Source organism: Gopherus evgoodei, chromosome 8 (genome assembly GCF_007399415.2).
Source record: "Gopherus evgoodei ecotype Sinaloan lineage chromosome 8, rGopEvg1_v1.p, whole genome shotgun sequence".
Classification (NCBI taxonomy): domain Eukaryota; kingdom Metazoa; phylum Chordata; order Testudines; family Testudinidae; genus Gopherus; species Gopherus evgoodei.
The window spans coordinates 75,139,772-75,162,095 of record NC_044329.1 but is presented as its reverse complement, the minus strand read 5'-3'; the positions used below and the strand labels follow the sequence as shown (position 1 = coordinate 75,162,095).

Here is a 22,324-nt window from a genome sequence, read left to right as displayed (position 1 = left end):
GTTCCACAAGGGGAATTATTAGTTAAATTGGAAAAGATGGGGATCAATATGAAAATTAAAAGGTAGACAAGGAACTGGTTAAAGGGGAGACTCCAACGGGTTGTACTGAAGGGTGAACTGTCAGGCTGGAAGGAAGTTACTAGTGGAGTTCCTCAAGGATCAGTTTTGGGACCAATCTTATTTAACCTTTTTATTACTGACCTTGGCACAAAAAACGGGAATGTGCTAATAAAGTTTGCAGATGACACAAAGCTGGGGGGTATTGCTAACACAGAGAAGGACTGGGATATCATACAGGAAGATCTGGATGACCTTGTAAACTGAAGTAATAGTAATAGGATGAAATTTAATAGTGAAAAGTGCAAGGTCATGCACTTAGGGATTAATAATAAGAATTTTAGATATACAGTGGGGTCACATCAGTTGGAAGCAACAGAGGAGGAGAAGGACCTTGGAGTATTGGTTGATCACAGGATGACTATGAACCGCCAATGTGATATGGCCGTTAAAAAAGCTAATGCAGTTTTAGGATACATCAGGTATTTCCAGCAAAGATAAGGAGGTGTTAGTACTATTATATAAGGCACTGGTGAGACCTCATCTGGAATACTGTGTGCAGTTCTGGTCTCCCATGTTTAAGAAGGATTAATTCAAACTGGAACAGGTTCAGAGACAGGCTACTAGGATGATCCGAGGAATGGAAAACCTGCCTTATGAAAGGAGACTCAAAGAGCTTGGCTTGTTTAGCCTAACCAAAAGAAGGCTGAGGGGGGATATGCTTGCCCGTTATAAATATATCAGAGGGATTAATATTAGGGAGGGAGAGGAATTATTTAAGCTTAGTACCAATGTAGACTCAAGAACAAATGGGTATAAACTGGACACTAGGAAGTTTAGACTTGAAATTAGATGAAGGTTTCTAACCATTAGAGGAGTGAAGTTCTGGAACAGCCTTCCAAGGGGAGTAGTGGGGGAAAAAGACATATCTGGCTTTAAGACTAAGCTTGATAAGTTTATAGAAGGGATGGTATGATGGGATAGCTTAATTTTGGCAATTGATCTTTGATTATCAGCAGATAAGTATGCCCAGTGGTCTGTGATGGGATGTTGGATGGGATGGGATCTGAGTTACTGCAGAGAATTCTTTCCTGAGTGCTGGCTGGTGAGTCTTGCCCACAGGCTCAGGGTTTAGCTGATCGCTATGTTTGGGGTCAGGAAGGAATTTTCCTCCGGGCAGATTGGCAGAGGCCTTGGAGGTTTTTCGCCTTCCTCTGCAGAGTGGGGCATGGGTCACTTGCTGGTGGATTCTCTGCAGCTTGAGATCTTCAAACCACAATTTGAAGACTTCAATAACTCGGACATAGGTTAGGGGTTTGTTATAGAAGTGGATGGGTAGGGTTCTGTGGCCTGCTTTGTGCAGGAGGTCAGACTAAATGATCATGTTGGTCCCTTCTGACCCTAAAGTCTATGAGTCTATGCTGGGTACTAAACACTTGAAAGTCTGGACCTGAGCTCTGGAAAAGTCTGACACCAAGGGTGAAATCCGAACCCCATTGTCATCAATAGGAGTTTTTCCACTGACTTCACTGGAGCCAGGACTTCACCCTTATTACCTAAGAAGGAGAGAGAGAGAGAGAGAAATTGATTTACATTACTATGTAATTTGATGGAAAGCCAATATGGGGTAATATGTTAAATCTACTAGATACCTTTAAGAATACAGACTGTAGTGTAATTGTAAAATAGGGAACATCTGCAAACAAGTTAACAGTAGCTAAAGGGAGTCAGAACAAATCTCCCAGCCTGATGATACCATGGGTATGGTTGGAAAACATTCCATTTTCAAAATATGTAATATTACAAGTCTCTAATAATGTTCATAAACTCTTTAGTCATCACCAGGAACTACCCATGTTCTAAGGTGATATTTAAAAAGCCACGTGTTCCTAGTTCTTCTAATAGTTTTAAAGCTCACTCATATTTGGGATCATTTCTTATTATGGAATCCTTTCATGACCATTGCCACTCCCAATCCCACTCACAGTTTGTGGTCCTTGTGGATACAAGTGTTTTCCGAAGGCAGTATCAAGATCCAATGAAAATAAACTCCTTTTAATGTCCTGGGTGTTGCTAATTGGTAACTTCCTCCCATTTTGTATTGTCCCTGTGTTATTTGTTTCCATTCCTTGCATTTAAGATTTTGTTTCTGTAACTGAGTCTTCTCTCATTGCCTAAGTCTGCAAAATATCCAATTCATATGCAGGTTGTTCTGGCCTACTTGTGAAACATCTATTCATTGGTATGCTTGTTGGTCAGAAAGAGCCTCTATAAACCACAAAAAAGTTCTAGATGGGGTAAAATGATCAGGGCATATCTCTGGATGAAAACTGACCCATGCCACAACACTGTGAAAGCACAGCTGGATGAAGCAGCCCAAAGTGCATTTCAGAATACCAGTGAAATTGGCCCTTGACCTTGAAAGACATTCTGGGTAGCCTAAGGGTATAGCTGCTGAATTTCATTCCTCAGTGTTGTGCAAGAATACGCAGAGCTAATGGGCAGATCTCCCCTAGCACTGCTTGTTTAGAAAGTGCCCAGAAGATTATTATGCTTATCTAAGCTGCTTTTGTTTATCATAAATTCACCATGACTTCCAACATTGTTTTTTTTCCTGTCAATCTCCCATAAAAATGGTCTTACTTGTTCTATTAGTTATCTTTAAAGAACTAAATTGCTTGGATCCTGGCTATGCAAGAGACCACGTCCTCCTCAATGGTATTATAGCATTCAAGGTCAGCTAAGCCACTCCAGCCAGCAGCCTTCTGGTTTAATTAAAAGGTTGTGGCAAGGCATTCTCAGTGAGAGAGGCCCACAACTCTAGAATTTATTGTCTCTCCCCCATCCCCCAAAACAGACAAACTTAAAGCTACATATAGACAAACTCATGGTGAAGGCAAGTTTACTCTATTAAAAACAATAACAGCACTTAGCAGAAAAGAGAGACTAGACCCTCAGCTGGTGTAAGTTGGACTCACTTCACTGGCTTTTAAAAAAACATAAAGATGTTAATGGGATCTTGCTAATTTACACCCACTGCAAATCTGGTCCTATAACTGTAGTCAAACGTCTATTCCCTAACAAACAAAGGGGTTATTACCTGTTGATTAAGAGGAGATGCTTATAACCTCAATAATACAGAATTCTCTTTTGATTTAGTTTAGTGTTTCCCTTCAGACTGCAATTTCAGTTTTCAGGGCCCATTTCTATTTTCAGTTATGCTGGATTACACAGTTTAACACTATTTTTACAATTACCATTAAAAGCCATAAGCAAGGATATGGAAAAGTGGGTGAAGGGACAGCTGGTGCAGTTCTGATGTGGCATGATTTTTCTGTGCTGCTCTTTAGAATTTGCTTTTAGGAGCACAAATCTCAGAAACAAGATCCATATTCATTTCCAGCTGTGAATGTGTTTCTTCAGGCCCACTTGTGAACTTTTATCATAATGTTCTGTTCCCCTAAATTCCCACCCACTTCATTACATGACTGTATAATGCAATTGTTTCACCATTTGCCTTGGATACACATTAGGCAATCTGACTCCTACATTAGGAATCCATGGCAAAATGGAAACAAATGAATAAAGGGGATGAACACAAAAGAATGTGATTTGCATGACAGATCAAGTGGCACAATCACCCTTTACTAAGTAACTCAAAATATCAGTCCATCCAAAGCAGAAATATACATTACATGACCACCCACAATAGAAAAGACAGGTTAAATTCACTTTTCCACTAGAAGATTTTTTTCCCTTTAATTGATGGACTAGGTAAGATATTTCCAAAGGAAATTTTATCTATCAGCTTCCAGGAATCTTGCAGACTGAAAGCACAGCTGTTTGGATCCACTGATTTGACAATATGTAATGTCTTGGTTACTGCACTGTTATTGGCGAAGCAGGCTTAAGGGCAGACAAAGTGACAGCTGGCCCATTTCTTCTTTTGCCATGTAAATCCAGTTTAGAATAGGAATTAACATAACTGGAAAATAATCTAGTGGCTGAACCAAAAATTCTACCTAGCAACAGGTTGAGAAACACAGTTAAATACTTTCATAATAATGGGCACTTACAGAGCCCAGTAGCATTACTCATACTTGCCTTTCCCTTTTAGAGTAACCTTGAACTCTGCAACATAGATGACAGAAAGAAAACATTAAATCTCAGCTAGTACATCTCCTTATGGCCACTTAACTGCTAATAAAGTACTTTTAATAAATCCCACCTGTAGACTACGTGATTTAGGAACTTACTTCCTTTTGAAAGTCAATTGGACTTAGGCAATTTAAGAAAATATTACCATACATCGATAGCATCTACTACAGTTGAAGTTTGAATGATACTGATAGACACCAAAGGAAGTCTCATCTAGCTCTTTTCAGCTGGAGGTGTGGTAGATAGAGAACACCTGATTCTGTTCCCATCCACTGTGGGCAGCCATTTACATCAGGGCTAAGTATAAAATATCCCAAATCCAAGTGGCAGGATTTTACACCCACTATGCAAAGGATTTCACAAAGGTTCAGATAAAGGGAGAATCAGGGCCAATAGCTTGGATAGAATGGGGGCTTCTCAGAGCTACTCCTTCTCCACAAAAAATTGCTTATAGATTTAGAACATTCAAATCTTTGTTTCAAGCTTACTATACACATATAATGAAAATACAGATCATAAATTAGGCTGGTTTTCCTGGGGGTTGTCAGCTGGCCACCCAAACTACATCTAACAGAATCACTGCACACAAGTTGTCTGCCTAGATGTAATTGCTATTCTGGGGCTTGGTCTTGAAAAAGATCTCATCAATAGCTCCCCTGGGCCTAGTTCTCCAATGCTTTGCAGCTTGTGTAGTCATTTACACTCCTCCAGAGAGTGTTACCAAACCAGTTCAGAATGGTAAAATTTTGTACACTTTTTCCATAGGTGTGAATGATTATAAGAGGTGCAAAATCATGGAAATCAAGCTTCATTTGAACTCAAGTTTGAACCCATATTGGTTTTACATCCATGAAATTCCACTGATGACAGAGGGCAGAATTTGGCCCCAAATGGCTTCTTTATCTTGGTCATTAGTATTAATCTCCTGTAGGAATGGGTATGGTTCTAAAACTCAGGTAAGCATCCAAAACTTAAGACAATTTCTACAGATTCACAAGGCCAGAAGGGATCTATAGATTTTAATAAGGATGAAACAAGTAGGAGTCTATGAAAAAGTAATTCGGTTCAACAGAAGTATATCATGTTACAGAAAATTATTTTTCTCACTATAGGATTCTATAACAGGGAAATTATTAAGTTATATGGGGGTAATTAAGTTGTTTTCTTTTAAATCCATAGGGGAATGTTTATCTGGACATGTCCAAACTTCCATGGCCTGCCACACTTGCACAATCAGGCTCTTGTGATAGCTCAATACTTCGGGCTTTGAACAGCAAACTTCACCTTTCTTGTGGTATTTTTAATTTTAGGTGCTGACCCAAACCAGGAAGAGCAGAACACGTTAATAGTGAAACAAAAAAAAATTAGTTCTCTCATCACACAGTGAACATGAGTTAATTTCAAGTTTTGAACAAAAGTTCAAGGTGGATCTTGAAGACATTAATGCATCCCTAAATTCTGCCTGAAGGGAAGCATACTGCTCAGATGCATGGGCAAATGATGGCATAAATATGGGATATGCAATTAAGTATTGAATCCTATCAGGATCTGTAGAGGAAACATTCACTTACTGGATAGATCACTTGTAAGCTGTCAATTCTGTTGCATCTCAGCATTTGTCAGTAGCTGGTCTATATCCATTATGGTGATGTACTGCTAGTTATGTAGGTGGGCAGCTTTTGGGCCCAGCCAGGGGAATAAAGAGTGTGATGTCAGGAGCCTGAGGCAAAGGGGGTAGGGTTGGAAGCAGCTTGGATCTTGCATGTGGTTCAGGAGCAAAGTCCAGGTGATGAGCTATGGGCAAGTACTGGTGATGCTGACTCAGAATGGAACATGGGGTGAGGGAAAGATAGTGAAACACCAAGGTCCTTGCTGGAGGTTTACACATCTATAAAGAGAGAGGATCGTGGCACTGAGGCAGGTTTGGTGCTGCACCTCACCAATGTCTAACGACCCAGGCACAGGGGGGCATAAAAATATACACACGTACCATTCACTGAATGAGAGGTCAGAGCAACAGGCAAATAGTTTCATCCATCTCTCCTCAGCATTGGTGAAAGTCATTTCCTTGCACCAACTCATTACATGTGAAGTGATCCCATGATCTGAATCACAGTGTATTTAGTGTCTGTGCATTAAGTGCAAAAAGAGTGGAGACACTGACAGATCCTTGCATACAGCGTATTTGCAGACATTACAGTTACACATTGCTGAGGGCTGAAGTGATTCCAGACTCACATTACATCTTATGTGTACCCAGCTTCAGCTTTTACGCATGTGCTAGGATTTTTTCGGTGAGTGGATTTTATCTGAGGCAGTTCCACCCATTTTGGAGGTTTCCTAGTCTGATTTTAGAAGGCTCACTCCCAGTCACATAACCAGAAAGGTGAAAACGTACACCATCCCTTAAGCTGCACAATACCAAGTTCCAAAGCACATGACAGATATACACATCTCATTCCGCTCAGCTGAATAGCCACCCAATACGAGAGCTCTGTTAAAACACAAGCACTAGAATTCTCAAAGGCATACTGGTGATCTTCAGGTAGAGAGCCCGACCCTGTAGTCCTTAGCCAGGTTGTTGAAGCCTGAGGATCTGACTCCTTCACTATGTACAGTTATTGGTGTTTCTTTTTTCATTCAAGACATACATATAATGAAAAGTGAATTGTGGCTTGTGTCTGAGTGCATTTGTGCCATGTTCCTGGAAATTGTGCTTTGGGCGTGAAACAGTTAAAGAAACTATGGCCAGCTAACTGTGCACATTAAAACAAAGAGTTGGCAGCTTCTGAAGGAAAAGGGCTTGTGCTCCGCTGTTCAAACTTGTCAGTCAGCTCATGCCAGCACTCTTCACGGCTGCCTCCCCACCGCACCCTCATTACATGTGTCTGCTTCAGCTGATCTGCTCATCTGTTCAGAGACTCACCGGATAAGTCAGAAATTCTCCCTTCTCTCTGCTGTGGAATTGGATCACAAGCCACCCAGCTTTTCTTGAATCTCTCACAGGTGGCTCTTTGCCTATGGTATCTTTTCTTCTCCCTTCACAGCTTGTCTGTTTTTAATTTCCAGAATGGAAGAAGCTGAACTGCTGAAGGAAAGATTCCAGGCCATAACAGTAAGTGCTTACAGTTATAACCCATGAGGATAGGCTTAGAAAAATCAGCACATAAATACAATATTGTGTGTTTTCTGAAGAATCATTTGTTCCATAAAAGAACAAGAAGAAAACATCTATTTCTGCTTGAACTGGTTACTTTTCTTTTATTTGCTTTGTAAGTTATATGCTGTGATACAGTAAATTTGCCAGAACCCATTTTATTATGGTTTAAAGACTAAATCCAGTGCACTGAGGTCAAAAAGCAGGTCTTCTTGAGCTAGAAGCTCTGCAATTGATAAATTAGCATATTTCACAGGCAAAAAGTAACTAGGGCCTTGAAATCTTTTTGCCTCTCTATATCATAGAATGAAGTAACACTGAAGGATTGCTAGTTTCTGCAGACTTTAAAGCTTAAATTGTAAAAGTCAGAAGAAAGAGCATGGACTGACTGAATTCCAAGTTCTCAGCTTTCTGTAGAACAACAGATTGAGGGATATTTATAAAGAATGTAATGTATGCCAAAGACTGTAGAAGCCACCTTCATTACTGCTCTAAACAGAATTCTGCTTTGAATGTTTGGGGTGGCGGGGACGGGACTTTTAGATCTCTTTAAACCAAGGTGCATAGATGGCTGAAGTTGATGTAACAACAAAAAAAGTCACTCAAATCTACAGGACCTTGATTTAACCCCCGATGAAATCAATTAGATTAGAGAAGAGTTAAATTGGGGCAGAATTCAGATCTGGATGAGACCAAAAGAAAAGCAAATCTGTAGTAGGGTAGTTCAGGTTTGATTAATTATAGGCAACCTTTAAGCCAATGCCTTTGTTTTCAACCCCTCCCCATCCCCCTGACCCAACACACACACACGCACTCCATATGGTGGGTTAGAATTATATGATCTTGCAATTAGCAGTCAAAGATAGATTATATTGCCTGGATAAATAGCCAGTGGCATTAAAAAAAACCTGCCAGCACGAAGCACATCACAGATAAACTTGAAGGATCCTAGATAGAAATTCTGATAAAGCATTGAACTAGACTTTGTTTTTACTTGTTGCATCTTAAAACACCACCCATCTACTAGACATTAGGACAATGGTTTTCAAACTTTTGTTCTGGCGACCTAGCTGAAGAAAATTGTTCATGCCCATGACCCAATGGAACTGGGGATGAGGGGTTTGGAGTGTGTGAGGGGCTCAGGGCTGGGGCAGAGGTTTGAGGTGTGGGGTGAAGCCAGGAATGAAGGGTTCAGGCTCTGGGAGGGGGCTCTGGGCTAGGGATGGAGGCTCTGGGCTAGGGCCAGGGATGAGGGGTTTGTGGGGCTCAGGGCTGGGGCAGGGGATTGGGGCACAGAGTTGGGGCCTGGGCTTACCTCAGGCAGCTTCCACTCAGCGGCACAACCAGGATGCAGAGGCAGGCTTCCTGCCTGTCCCCCCAGAAGCAGCCAACAGCAGGTCCAGCTCCTAGGCGGAGGCACGCAAGCGGCTCCGTGCAGCTCTTGTCTGCAGGCACCACCACCCCCAGCTCCCATGGGATTGGGAGTGTGGAGCTGGTGCTCGGGGCAGGGGCAGTGCACAGAGCCCTGTGGCCCCACCACCTAGGAGCCAGACCTGCTTCTGGCCACTTCCGGGGCGCAACACAGTGTCAGAACAGGTAGAGAATAGCCTGCCTTAGCCTGGCAGCACCCCTGATGGGACTTTTAACAGCCCGGTTGGCAGCGCTGACCAGCCGCTGTGACCCAGTGCTTTACATTCCGTGACCGCGTACTGGGTTGTGACCCGCGGCTTGAAAACCACTGTACTAGGAAGTACAGCTAACGGCATATTCATTTCAGGCCTGATCCATTTCTCCCCTGAGATCTTTGGATAGGTTTTCATTAACTTTAATGACGTCTAGACCAGGCTCAAGCTGGAACCTGGTTTTCAGCGCACAGCCTCAAAGCTGAGAAGTTTTTTAGAGGGCCAGCAGATGGAATAGCTGGAAGGGGTTGAACTTTTCTCTCCTTAGAAACACTTGAGAAGCAGTTTTTAAAGACTTGTGACCACTTCTTATACCCTGTGCTGCCTGTTATAAGACATGGGAAGTCAGGCCTGGAGTTTTAGCCAGGTTCTTATTTATTGCACTGGCTGCCTGAAGCAAGTACTTGCCCCTAACTGCTACAGTATTTGCTGTAGCAAACTGAAACTGAGACAGAAACCATGGCTAAGCCCTCCCTTCCATGAGAAAAGTAGTAGTGGAAGTATTTTGGAACAGTTTTAGATCATAGTGTTTCCTTGGCCTCATCCCATTAGGGTGGCATTTCCCTCCCTGCAGAAGAGATGAGGGTATGTTCTCAAAAGGCTATTGTCTATTTGGATGAGCAACAAGCATTCCCAGGAATCCTTGTAAAAGCAAAGGTGCACAGGCTGGCTTATTAGCTGTTCTGATAGCCCTAACAATACAGACCCTCTGCTGTGGGGCCTAGCAGACAGGAGAAGAAGGTGGAACTGCTGGGAGTGGAAGACCAGGGGGGCAGTAGGACTTCTGCGTCAGACAATGTTGAAAGGGTCTGTATTTTCCTATGAAGTATACTCCTCTGGCTCTGGTGGTGGAAGGGACGATGGAGAGTGGCTAAATGTTGGTTCCACCCTCCCAAAGATGCACATTCAGCAGTGGAACCACAAAACCATACACAGTTAGCCTGGAAGATCCATGATGTGAGACTGCTGTCTCTTCCCTTCTGCTCCCCCAGGATTTGCACAGGGTTCATCCCTTCCACACATGAATTTTGAAGGACTTAAGGTGACCCTGAGTATTTAGTTAGGCAAGACTTCCATAGACTATAATGGGAGTCAAAAATTAAGGCATCGGGCCATGTCCCACTTTGGTATATGGATGAGAGAAAGGGGCATAGGTATCTCTTCACCGTCACACAAACAGGGCATCTCTCTCTCCGTTGTGAAGAGCCCTAAGAGGCTTCTTGCCTGTGAGCTGAATCTTCAAGGGGGAGTGTCCATATCCAGTTGACTAATACTTAACATTTATTCAGCTATTTAAAATGCAGAGCCTGTACTGCAGTAAGATCTAGACAAGGCACAGCAAAATGCCCCCTAGGGAATGCCCCAACCTGCCTTAAATCCTTTCATGACTAGAAGGCTGCACCTGTGTTCAGTCTGTGTGTGGAATTCAGCCCACTGTATTCAGCAATCAATTTCAGATGAAAAGGCGTACATACAGCACCAAAAATGTGTTTTACTTTATTTAGCTAATGGGTAGTTACTTAGGGAGGTGTTATCTGTGGCTATTGCTGTTATGAAGGATGCAAGAACAAAACCTGATGAAGCAGAGCATAGGAGGACACATGCAAAGTGCCTGGTGTTCACTAAAAAAATGTTTCCTTCTTTTAATGTCGTACATTGATCTCATTTTCAGTTGGATTTTTTGTTTGTTTCTTTGCATTCTACTTTAATCCCTTTATGATTGCCTTTTTGTACAGTATTCTTATACACCACTCTTCTGTGTTAGTTTGTAAATAGTATAGAAAAATGGTTCAAGAGGAAATTATTGTTAATGGAGGATTTTTGTCATTTTGAAAGTGTATTTGCTGCCTGATTGTTTACTTTGACCTCTTAGTGCTAAAATAAGATTTTTTTTTAGTGAGTATGTGGACTCCCCAAGCATCTTTCATAATTTATTATTTGTACCAAAGTTAACACAGGTATATTTTAGCATGAATTTAAGCTGGGTGCATTCTCTGGCTTAAAATGTGACTATCAAGAAAATACAGTCCCTTAGAAAGTGGACCAGTCTGTAAATGTGTGTAGTCCGTCGGTTTGACTATGACGTTTTCATGCTCTCCCTTTTTGTGGATTCTAGAGTGACTCTGAAGTCCAAAGCATGAAAATGCATGCTCATGAGCAGATTGGGCAGACACAGTCATCGGTAGCTATAGCAGTAGTATGATGCTTTTCCCTTGCAACAAACAATTGAATATTTCTGTCCTCTTCAAAGGCTTGGAAAACTCTGAGTGTTGTGTGCCGCCAGGTTGATTTATTTAATGCAGCCTTCTCAAGATCATTCAGGTTTTTTGCACCAAAGTGTATGCTGTTCTTGATGGTGTCCTTGTAGCGCTTTCTGGGGTGGCCTTGATTTCAATGTCCTTGTGCCAATTCTCCACAGAAAATTTTTCTGGGGAATCAATATTCAGGCATCTTAATGACATGTCCAACCCAGTGTAGTTGAACTTTATCAGCATGGCCTCAATGCTTATGGCATTTGACTTTTGGAGAACCTCTAGGCTGGTAATTTTGTCCTGCTAGCAGATCCCCATAATGGCGCACAGAGACCGCATATGGAAGGCCTCTGGCTGTTTGATATGCCACACGTATGGCATTCAGGTCTCACCACCATAGAGGAGAGATGTGAGCACAAAAGAATTATAAAGTTTTATTTTTGTTGAGAGGGTTTTGTTGTGGGATTTCAGGACCGTGATAAGTAACGTTCCTAATGACTGAGCTTTCTGCATCCTATTCTGTAAATACAGGCTGACTTCATGACCTGTTCATCTAAAGACTGGATTAATTTGAGACACTTATACAGTGATATTAGGAAAGTTCTGTATTAAAGAAAGCTGTGAAGTACAGAGATGGCATGTTCTTGAAATCAGGATAAGTAGAAAAGTAAGAAATTTATGATAGCAGATCTTAGACAAAGCACATTTTATAATAGATGCTGCTGACAAACATCACACACTAGTATCTTAAATCCATTGATTGTTAGGTTAAATGAGTTACAGAAGAAACAAAGAATCTTTGATGGATAAGTGTTATAGAGACTGTGTCAAGCTATATTCCAAATCTAAACTCACCTTTAAAAGTTGTATCTTGTATTGCAGAGATGGGTCAGTAGCACCTTTCAGGGAGATGGAAAACAGAAGTTATGCCCGCTTGTAATTTGACACTTTTCAGAAGAGAAAGTGTGTCAATGCTAATTCACTTACTACAGTCTAACATGGGGGCAATCATACTCTGCCAAGCTACATTCCTCCCCATGTACTTCCAATTGATTAGGTGTTTATCACTTGCTGTCCCCCAGACAGGTACTGTTCCTATCAGCAGTCACACAGCTGACAGCCTTTACACCAGAAGTGGCTGACTTTCAATAGCAAGTGAAGGGCTTTTCTGACAGGACACTAGCATCCCCTGGGGCTTGGGGCTACATGTCCATTAAGGCAGGTCCAACATCAGTCAAACACACACGTTCCATCTCAATCATGAGGGGGAAAATAAACCATCACTGAAGGGCAGCTGCCTTAGCGGTGGCCCATAACTGTAATGACGATCCTGTTTATATTTTGATCATTTCTGAACAAAAGGGTGAGGAGAGACTTCCCTAAGTCCAGAATGTTCATAAATGATCAAAATATAAACAGCATCGCCTTGCACCAAGGAAGGCTTCTATTCCCCTATTTACTCCTTTTCTTGCTTGGATCAGGCACTTCCCAGGCATGACTGTGTAGTAAAGACCAGCTCATCTCCCTTCCAAAAAGAGACTGAGCAATCCTTTGGGAGATGCCACTTCCTTTTTCTTGTCTTCCTCCACAGCTGTCAGTTCCTCCTCCTAGCAGCTAGGCTCGGCTCATCCTAACAGCTCTTCCCACCACGTTTGGCAGCTCAGGTAGTCTGAGAACCAAACATCCAACTTTTGGCCCAGTAAAGTGGCATAGCCTTTTCCTAAGTCACATGGGAGGCACATACACCCCTGTCAGAGATCCCTATATGCAGTCTTTTATAACCTCTAATCATTACATCAGTTCTTACTATGGTGCATCATAGTATAGAACAACAGGTGAGACATGAGTTAGTTACTGCTGTACCACACATTAATGTCAATGAATAGGTGACAAAATTGTTATATCTAATAGCAATACATTGTGAAAGCAATGACTGGCAGTAGAGTGGCCCATTAGGGGTGCTTGTAATGGTACAAGTTACTCTGTGCTTGATTCAATGCCCATTGAAGTCAATAGGAGTCTTTCTTCTTACTTCAAAGGGAGTTGGATCAAGTCACCTATTACCATCATATGTTCTCCCCAGATTCTGGAGGCCATTGAAAGTGGCACTGGAACAATTTTTATAGTGAGGGTGCTGAGACTCATTGAACCAAATTGGATATGATGGAAACCACTTCAAGCCAGGGGGAGCGGCATCACCCTTAGTTCCAGCACCTATGCCACTGGGCACCAAATCAGTAGTTTCCTGGTGACACGTAGAGCAGCCACAAGGTTATTTTATATTATGGCAACTATCTGTGGCTCCAAGGGGCCATCCCAGCAGGTGGGTATTACCTGGGTGTAGGGACATCCCGGGCATAACCCTTTTCCTTAGCCATGACCTCTGCACTGTAAATAGGAAGGAAGGTGGTGCTACATCACTTAAGAATTCCCCCAGGGGTCCAAGTTAAAGCACCAAAGCAGTGACATGTCACTTTAAAAATTAATTTGTGGTGTTTTTTTTTAATTTCCAGGACAAGAGAAAGCTTCAAGAAGAAATCACACAGAAGCGTCTTAAAGTAGAGGAAGAAAAATTAAAATACCAGCATTTGAAGGTATTATTTTGTCAATATCAGCAGCTTAAATTATTCAACATTTTAAAATATCTGTAAGAGTCAAATAATAAACACAAGGAAAGTCCTAGCCCTGCTATTAACATTAGGCAAGACTGCTGTAATTAAGTGTTGCTTCAGCCTTCAATCTAAGCATCCTTCCATTTATGGGTTTAAGTCACGCCTTTACTGTTACATTAGCAGAACTATTTGGAGTTTTACCAGAAGGACTCCAAGTGACTTTAATAGGCATAGTGTAAAAGCTTCACATAAAGGGGCTAATGTTGTCTGATAATTTTTGTAACTTAAAGTGACATCACAACCAGAAATAATTCCCAGCTTAAAACTGGACTTCACATGTCAGACTGAGTGTGTTCACTTTATAATTTCAGCACAAAATGCAATATAATCACCAGATGCAACCAAATGGCAAATAGCAGCTTCTTTCTAAAATCATCAAGTAGCAGATTATTTTTATCTGGCAAAACATCAATTTATTTAATACATCTCCTTAGTGAAATAATGTTGTGATCCTGTGTCAGAAGCATGTAGGAGAAGCATCTGCAAATTTCGCACTGTCGTCAGACTTGGCAAGTTCACATCAGTATGGTGTTCAAAACACTGATATGACTGGACAGCCTGGATGGGCCACACTGAGAATGCTACACTCAGGGCTGACTCCAAGGATTAGGGCAAACAATGCCTCAAACTGGGGGTTTATCCTGTAATTAGATTCACCAATCCAGTAACAAAACAGATTCTCTAATACCACGGTGGTTAACAAGAAACCAAATACAGTCCCTTTTAAGCATTCCAGCCCTTGACTCCCATCTAGACAGCCAAGTCTCATATAGTGAGGAGTTATTGAAAACCTGATTCACCATAGGTGAGGTTCACCAATCCCAAAAGACAGGTCACTTATCCCCAGGTCAATATGAGTCTCATATCTTACCCAATAATCACACTTACAGCCAATCCTTAATAGCTAAATCTAAGATTTTAATAATAAAAGGTTGGCGGGGGGCAGGGGAGAATGGCAAATGGTTAAAAAGATCAATATACATACAAATGTGTGTAAAGTCCTTAGGTCATGGTGTGGCTGCTGATTTGTAAAAGTTTTTCTGGAATCAATTTAAAAATGTATAGTCCAATAGGCAGTCCAGATGTAGAGTCTGTCCCAGTCTTTCAACGCATCTTCCAGGTTATTCCAAATCATTATTTGAAAGATGTCTGTCTTACAACTTATACTTTCTCTGTTCAAAGTTTAAGCAAAATAGAGATGAAAAGGATCAGGCCCAGGACTTCTTCTATAGTTCTTCTAGCAAGTTGACAAGCCTCCTCACAGAAATTGTCACAGTAGGGCCTTCTCCTGAGGAAGAATATGCAATGCAGGTCTTTGCTTTGAAGCTGATCTTCTATTTCCTATGCATACACTGGTAAAATAGTTACACTCATTCACATAAGGCATTTAACCTGTCATGCATTATAACAGAGATATTTAAACCAAAGACAATGTGGATAATATTATTCGTTTCTTGCAGTATTATGTCTTTGATCTTAAGGTTAACTGGTCACAGTCACATACATAATTAAGGCAAACAAGACATGAAAGGGAATTAGCACCTACAAGATAATCCGGTTGCATTGTTAAACTTCTAACAAGATATAGATAAACACAGACCAATACACTTTCAAAATACACAAAAACAATCCCTATGTTGCAGGAACAATGACCTATAATTATAGTACAAGTGTACACACTGCCCTGCACAGGTGCATATTAAAGACTAGATCTTCAGCTGGCATATATCAGTCAACTGGCTCACACTAACTGAGTGTCTGGTCCTTCAGACCTATTTCTTTCAAACCCCAATTGTATATGGGTATGGAGACACACACACTCACACAGTCTGAGGAATGAGAGGGTGAGTGGAAGAGAAGAGAATGACTTTAAGGGCTCTTTAGTTTGTGAGCAGTAATTTTCTATCCCAATATTACCTGTGCATGTTCCTTGGTCACTGCATTAGAAACCATGTAGAAGCTACTTTATGTTGATCATGGAGCACAAAAAGACAGGCAGATGTGTCACAATCACTAGGCATAATCTAACTTTCAAACTAGATGCGTCTGAAAGTTGCACATGGTGCAAAGTGACTTAGGCACCTAGGGCCAATTGACTTTCACTTTTGAAAATGTTAGTTCTAGTCCATCTCTGTGCTAATGCAGGATATTTCATTCTTTTGGATTTGTTCTCTATTGCACAATTGTCAGTACTTTGTCCATCTATCTTTCAGTGACCCATACAATGAAACAAAGATGTTCCTGATACTCAGACTGAATTTTTCCTTTCCTAAGTTTATCCCATGATTCCTGTGTGCACTCTCTGGTATCAGTCTAAGAATATTATTCTCTTTCATTAGTGTTTACACTCTTCAGGTATTGCTGGCTGTCCTATCCCACTTTAGGAGTTTCAGCTAAATTACTAAAAGAGCTAATTATATATCTTTTCCCCCATTAATCAATCCCTCTGTTCCCCAAATAACTTTGCTTGCTCTTCTCTGAACTACCTCTAATTTGTCAGGTGTCTTTCTGGTAATGAAGTGTCAGAATAGAATTTAGTATCCTCATGTGTGGCCACAGCAAAGCCATATGGAGGGGGATTACCATCCCCCTGTTCCCATGACTGGTTGTATTAGCACACAATATACAAACCAAGATTATGTTGGCCTGTTTTGCTTACATATTACACAGCAAGCTGATGTCTCATTTGCCATCCACTGTCACCTCTAGATCTAGTTCAGCATTCTGGCTTTCCAGATTTGTCCCTTTCACTGAATTGCTTTGCGTTGCATCACTTTTCTCCATCCCATAACTATGGACTACTTGCTCCTCTCCAGTATGTGGTAGAGGGAAACAAAACAGGGCAGGTAAGCCCCCAACCTGAATGAGGCTTTCATGAATTAGCCCCCTTGCAGCAGTCTCACTCCAGATCAGTTAGGTTAGGGCTCTGTGGGTCAGGAAAAGATGTTTCCCTGGGCCAAGGGTAGCATGCCTCCCCTGTACAGAGCATACATGAAATCTGCATGGGAATGATTACTGGGCAGCCAGCAGTAGCTCCCTTCTACACCTACAATCATTCCTATTGAGAGGATGGGGAAAGGTATAGGCACCACAGCTGTGCTGCTGGAGGTGATGTGCAGAGAAGATGGGACTCATATAGTTCTGGAAAAAGAACAGGAGTACTCGTGGCACCTTAAAGAGGAACAAATTTATTTGAGCATGAGCTTTCATGGGCTAAAGCCCACTTCATCAGATGCATGCCATCTGGGTAGACTTTCCAGCAGATTTTATGGATCCTTTCATTTTACCTGGTGAATCTGTTTATCCCCACCCCCTTCAATGTCTCTCCAAGTGCTATCTCATGGAGATCACATGTGTTACCATCCCAGGGGTTTATCCTGTGAGAATAGAATGTAACTCTTTTTGAAAGCTCTTAAAATATGAAAAAAACTTAGACCTTTTCCTAGATATAGTGTGGGTTTGCATTTTGCACATTGGGAAAATAGACTATGCACCTGATAACCAGCCACAAAATTTACATAAGACTCTGAAACACCTATGCAGGAGACAAAATAATGACATCCTACTACATTACTCCAGACTTGTTCTGTGGTCTCTGACCAGCTACAGCGCCCTCAGAGCGTGCTCAGAAGTTTGTTCACAGCAATGTAATCTATTGTCAGTACCACTAGCATGATGGAATATGAACCACATGGGGCAGTGATAGCATTCCAGTCATTCTGAGAGTGTTATCACATCATATTGTATTAGCATCCTTTTCCTCTATACAGCGTACAGAAGTCAACATGATATCAGAGGTACAAACATACTGTAGCATGCATAACTTTGTACCATACTGGAGCCACTTTCATTCTTTGTAATGAAGGAAGAGCAAGATGGCACTGCAGGAAGTTTCTGCATGCCTAAAAGGCAGCTGTTATTGCTATAAGTCAATGAATTATACTGGTTTCAGTGGAGCCATGCAGGATTCTTCTCTAGCCAGAGCTTCTCCCTTTATACAACAAACATTTCCAAGTTATACAGCATGTACGCCATTCATGAAAGTGCAACTAATGAAATAAAATGTTCAAGAAAGCTATAATAGGAAATTTACCCACATTGCTTATTTTTTATATTATTGTACTTGTATGGATGGGGATTATCCCTGTAGTTCTTGTACACAAAACTTCCATTGACTCTAATAGGCAATATGCCGCCTGAGAACTACAGGATCAGATCCTATGTCATATTTGGAAACTATAATCTCCTTTGCCCCAAAACAGTGCTAGGTCAATACAAAGCAGAGCAATACCTGGAAAGTCATTACCCTGAAAGCCCTACCTATCATAAACATTTAAATAAAAGATACCTTGGTTCCTAATCAGACTAGATTATTGTAGGAATTGTCCAGATTTGATAAGGGGAAGACACATTTTGAGTGCCAAATATTCTGGCATAATCCCAGTTATCTCCTTTCTGGTCACAATCACACATCTGATCATGCCGAGACCAAGAAACATTCATTGCACAAGCATTGCACATCCTCTTTGCACAAGCACAGAACTAGCTTCTTGTGATGGCTTAGTGGTGAACTAAACAAAGCCACTTCCCATTCAAACAGTTTCATTAGGAAGCTGATGCTGTGCTGCCCAAATGAAGAAATCATTTGTCAAGTTAAAGATTACGTGCAGAACACAACAATGGGTGAACAAAGTAGGGGTCAGCCAAAGGCTTCAGTACCCACCAGCATCCTACTGGTGGCCTCCAATCTTAGGCTGAAATATTATGTTAAACTGGCATTTTGACTGAATTTTATGTTAACATCTCTTCCTAGTTGTTTTCACTAGGAATTTCAATACTGTCCTGCAAGGCAAGAGGCATTATGCATCTATGGTCCATACTATCTGAGCACTTCACAATCTTTGTATTTCTCCTCATACCACTGTGAGGTGGGGAAAAGCTGTTCTCTCCATTTTTCAGATGGGGATCTAAAGCACAGAGAGGCTAAGTGACTTGCCCAAGATCACACAAGAGGTCTGTGGCAGAGCCAGAACTTAATTCAGGTTTCCCAAGTCCTAACCATAGGACCATCCTTCCACTGCCACATCTCCATCGATCATCAGCAGGTTGAAAAGATACCAGGGAGTGCAGTTCCTAGAGAGGGAAAGGCTACTCCTGGTTGTCTTCCTCAGGGCTACTCTTCCAGCCCTTCCAAGTGCAGGGACATGGAATTTGGCTTGGAGAAAGTTTCAGAGCCTGATCAGCTTCTCACAGCTCAATCCTATTTCTATTTGAAAGTGAATCTACTCAGTGAAGGAAAATGTATATATGAGTGAAAATACACTTGTAGCTTCTCAGAAGCACTTTGAGAAATTAACACATTTCCTCTTATTTATTTTAGATTGTAGTGATGAATACCTACACATTTCATTCTAGATGTCTTTCATTTACAAAGTCTGGGCAAGATTCTCTACACAGTTATGGGGCTTTGTACTGCTCTGGTGTGCAAAGGAGCCATAGCTTTCACAGGCACCCCACAGAGAATTCACCCGTTGGAAGGAAGCTCCCTGCTGGTATAAACATGACAGATCTGGCCCTGTACGCGACACATCCTTCCCCTCTCTCCCCATCCCCCATGTTCTCAGCACAGGAACGCATCAGGGTAGGAAGGGGCATGCTGAAACATCTCTCTAACAACCCTACACCAGTGGTACAATTTAGAGGAGCCCATCAGCTGCTATAAGCTGTGTTGAGAGCAAAGAAGCTCCTGTTCCTGCACCAAGCACAACTCTGGCATAGGAAAGACTATAGCCATCTGATCCAAAGCAAGTTCTAAAACAATGGGAGTAATAACTGAGTGTGCTTTATAATCCCGTGAAAAGAGGATCAGCAGCCGCTTCATGCAATTGACAAATATATAAATGAAAAAGTGACAGACCATGTGCTGTGTGATCAATTCACCAGCTCAAAAGAATCTAAACTGCAGATGAAAGACAGACTCATGTTTTAATTAAGTAATGCTCATTAATAGGTGCAAAAGTCCAAACACCTACTACTAATGCACAGTTCCACTCGTTAACCAGCCACGAGAGTCACTTCATTCCAAAGGGACTGGGAGGTCTCCATCTATACTGCTGTGGCTTTGTCTTTGAGGGGTTTAATACCTCCTACTTACCTTCAGGAGGCTATGATGGAGCACCATCCTCAAGCATGCCCCTTCACAGCCCACCAGCTGTTTTCTGTCTTGCAGTGATTTACTCCTGCACCAGAGTACAAGGCTTGGATTCCTGCTTTCTAGGACTTATGTATTAGTTGTCATACAGAGTCCAAACTCTCTAGCCCCTCAGCACCCAGAAGAAGGGCAGAACTAATTGAGGCAGGCCTCTTCTTCTAAATTCAGGAATCCTACAGCCTCCCTCTAAGTCTGTGTAATAACTGAGATAGGCTTACCCTGCTTGTATTAAAGAGTCCCACATGTCTTATCCTGGGATCTGTATTAATAATTCAATCCTTCCAGTCCTGCACTGGGAAAGCTCAGCAGGCAACAATTCTGGTATTTTCAGGAGCTCCTCTAAATAACCCTTGCAATGAGAATTTTGCACATAGAGCAGAATACTGACACAATGAGAAAAAGGCAAGGCAATCTGGGGCTCTAGGCATGCTGATACAAGCCACTCTGCAGCCCCACTCTTGAACCACTTTCAATCTCCAAGTGAGCAAGGGACAGCTCTCAGAGCTATTGTTTCAGGCTTTCTGCAGACTCAGGCAGTCATCACTTTGTTGACTGTTTCAAGGATTTCTTTATAACCATCCTGGCTGGAAATTGTCATTTAAAAATAAAAAGATATATATATACAGATGTAACTGCAAGACTTCAAGAGCTGGGTGTCCCTAGGCATGAGCCTGTAGTAGCTAAGCTTTAATGCAGCACAGAGTAAAACAAACAAATTTCAAACACTGGGTCAGTTTACAAATGTTAACGATCACAGCTAATAAGTGACGTGGTCTGCTCACCTGTTAATTCAGCCTATCTGTATACGGAGAATGATTGATAATGAAAATGTTTTGCTGTTTTAAACCACTCACTAAAAACAGTTTATTCTTGTTTATTTATATTTCTATTATGGGAGTCCAGATGCTCCCATCTCTCATTGGTGTTGTACAAACACATACAAAGACATAGCCCTTGCCCCAAAGAGCTTACAGTCTAGGAAGCAGATAGGGAAAGTTATTGTTTAGCATTTTTAAACACATTTGTCTTTATCTTTCCTGAAATTAGAAAAAGGCCCTTCGAGAGAAATGGCTCTTGGATGGCCTGAGTGCTCTCACTCCAAAAGAGCAAGAAAAAATGCAAAAGCATAATAGAGAAGACCAGGAACGGACTAACGACCTGGAACAAAGCATCCTCAGGTACAGCACTAATTTGTTGTGGCCCCTTATAGTCATTGAAATGGTTCATTCTTAAAAGCATGAAGAAAAGGAGAGGTCTCACCCTCCATTGTTACAGGTAAAATGAAGCATCAGCTAAGGCTAATAATTTGCAGTGTTTTATTTAATTCCAAGGGTGCGATACAGTCTTTAATATATTTGAAGGGCTTCTACAACTATCAGAAGTATAGCATGTGGAGTTGAAAGTCATTATTCCTACTAATCTATACAATACCCCTGAAGGATTTGTTTTCCTGACTCCAAATTCACCATTCATACTGTACTCTACAGAGGCAAGCACCAGCATGTGGATTTTGCTCAGAGATGCTAACTTGTTGAATGAATATTTTAGTAAGTCAGATAATGCACACTTAAAATTAAGATAACCAATAAGTTCTTAAGTTTAGCTAGAGAACATGTAGCCTTCAAAACTTGACCCCTTGCAAAGCATTCCACATCACAATATAGTACCTCTAAGTCATGTAATTATTCGTGCCCTGTGAGTCTCTCCTGTCTTGCTCTCACTCATAACCCATAATGTTAAGCCCATCTTAAATGTAATCCTCAGAACTCTCCCACAGAGTCCTTCCTTTACCCTTTCGCTACCTTATCTTACCAGTTTCTACAAATCTCACAGCTTGGCTCTCCACCACATATAGCTATTTTTAAAGCGACATAAGCAGATTCAGACATGGTGGCCCTATTTAATCACAGGCATGGTCTTCAGGATTGTTATCCACATTCAGTACTTCTTGAATGCTGTGGGGTTTGTACTGTACACAGGTTGGAGCTCCTCTGTGGCTAGGAGTACCAACGTTTGCTCAGTGAGGACTATAGCAAAGATGAAGAGCTGTTTCTTTAGATCCACAAAGTTGCCTTGTCCCTGGAATCTTGCTGAGGCTTCTTCCTACATTATTTTAATTTAACAGCATCTTAATC

General features: G+C 41.5%; 1 protein-coding gene across 3 annotated transcripts in view; it reads left to right on the top strand.

The window, feature by feature from the left end:
- The window catches only part of PALMD (palmdelphin), a 77,390-nt gene that overhangs the window by 27,653 nt on the left and 27,413 nt on the right, over positions 1 to 22,324 (top strand). Inside the window, exons 1-4 of one of the 3 annotated variants that reach the window (XM_030573014.1) lie at positions 6,809 to 6,827; positions 7,285 to 7,330; positions 13,820 to 13,900; positions 21,237 to 21,367. In XM_030573014.1, the coding sequence (XP_030428874.1) occupies positions 7,286 to 7,330; positions 13,820 to 13,900; positions 21,237 to 21,367 (257 nt within the window). In that variant the 5' untranslated portion in view covers positions 6,809 to 6,827; position 7,285. Of the gene's footprint in view, positions 1 to 6,808; positions 6,828 to 6,998; positions 7,149 to 7,284; positions 7,331 to 13,819; positions 13,901 to 21,236; positions 21,368 to 22,324 lie in introns of those variants that run through there. The other 2 variants (XM_030573013.1, XM_030573011.1) reach the window with 2 other exon arrangements.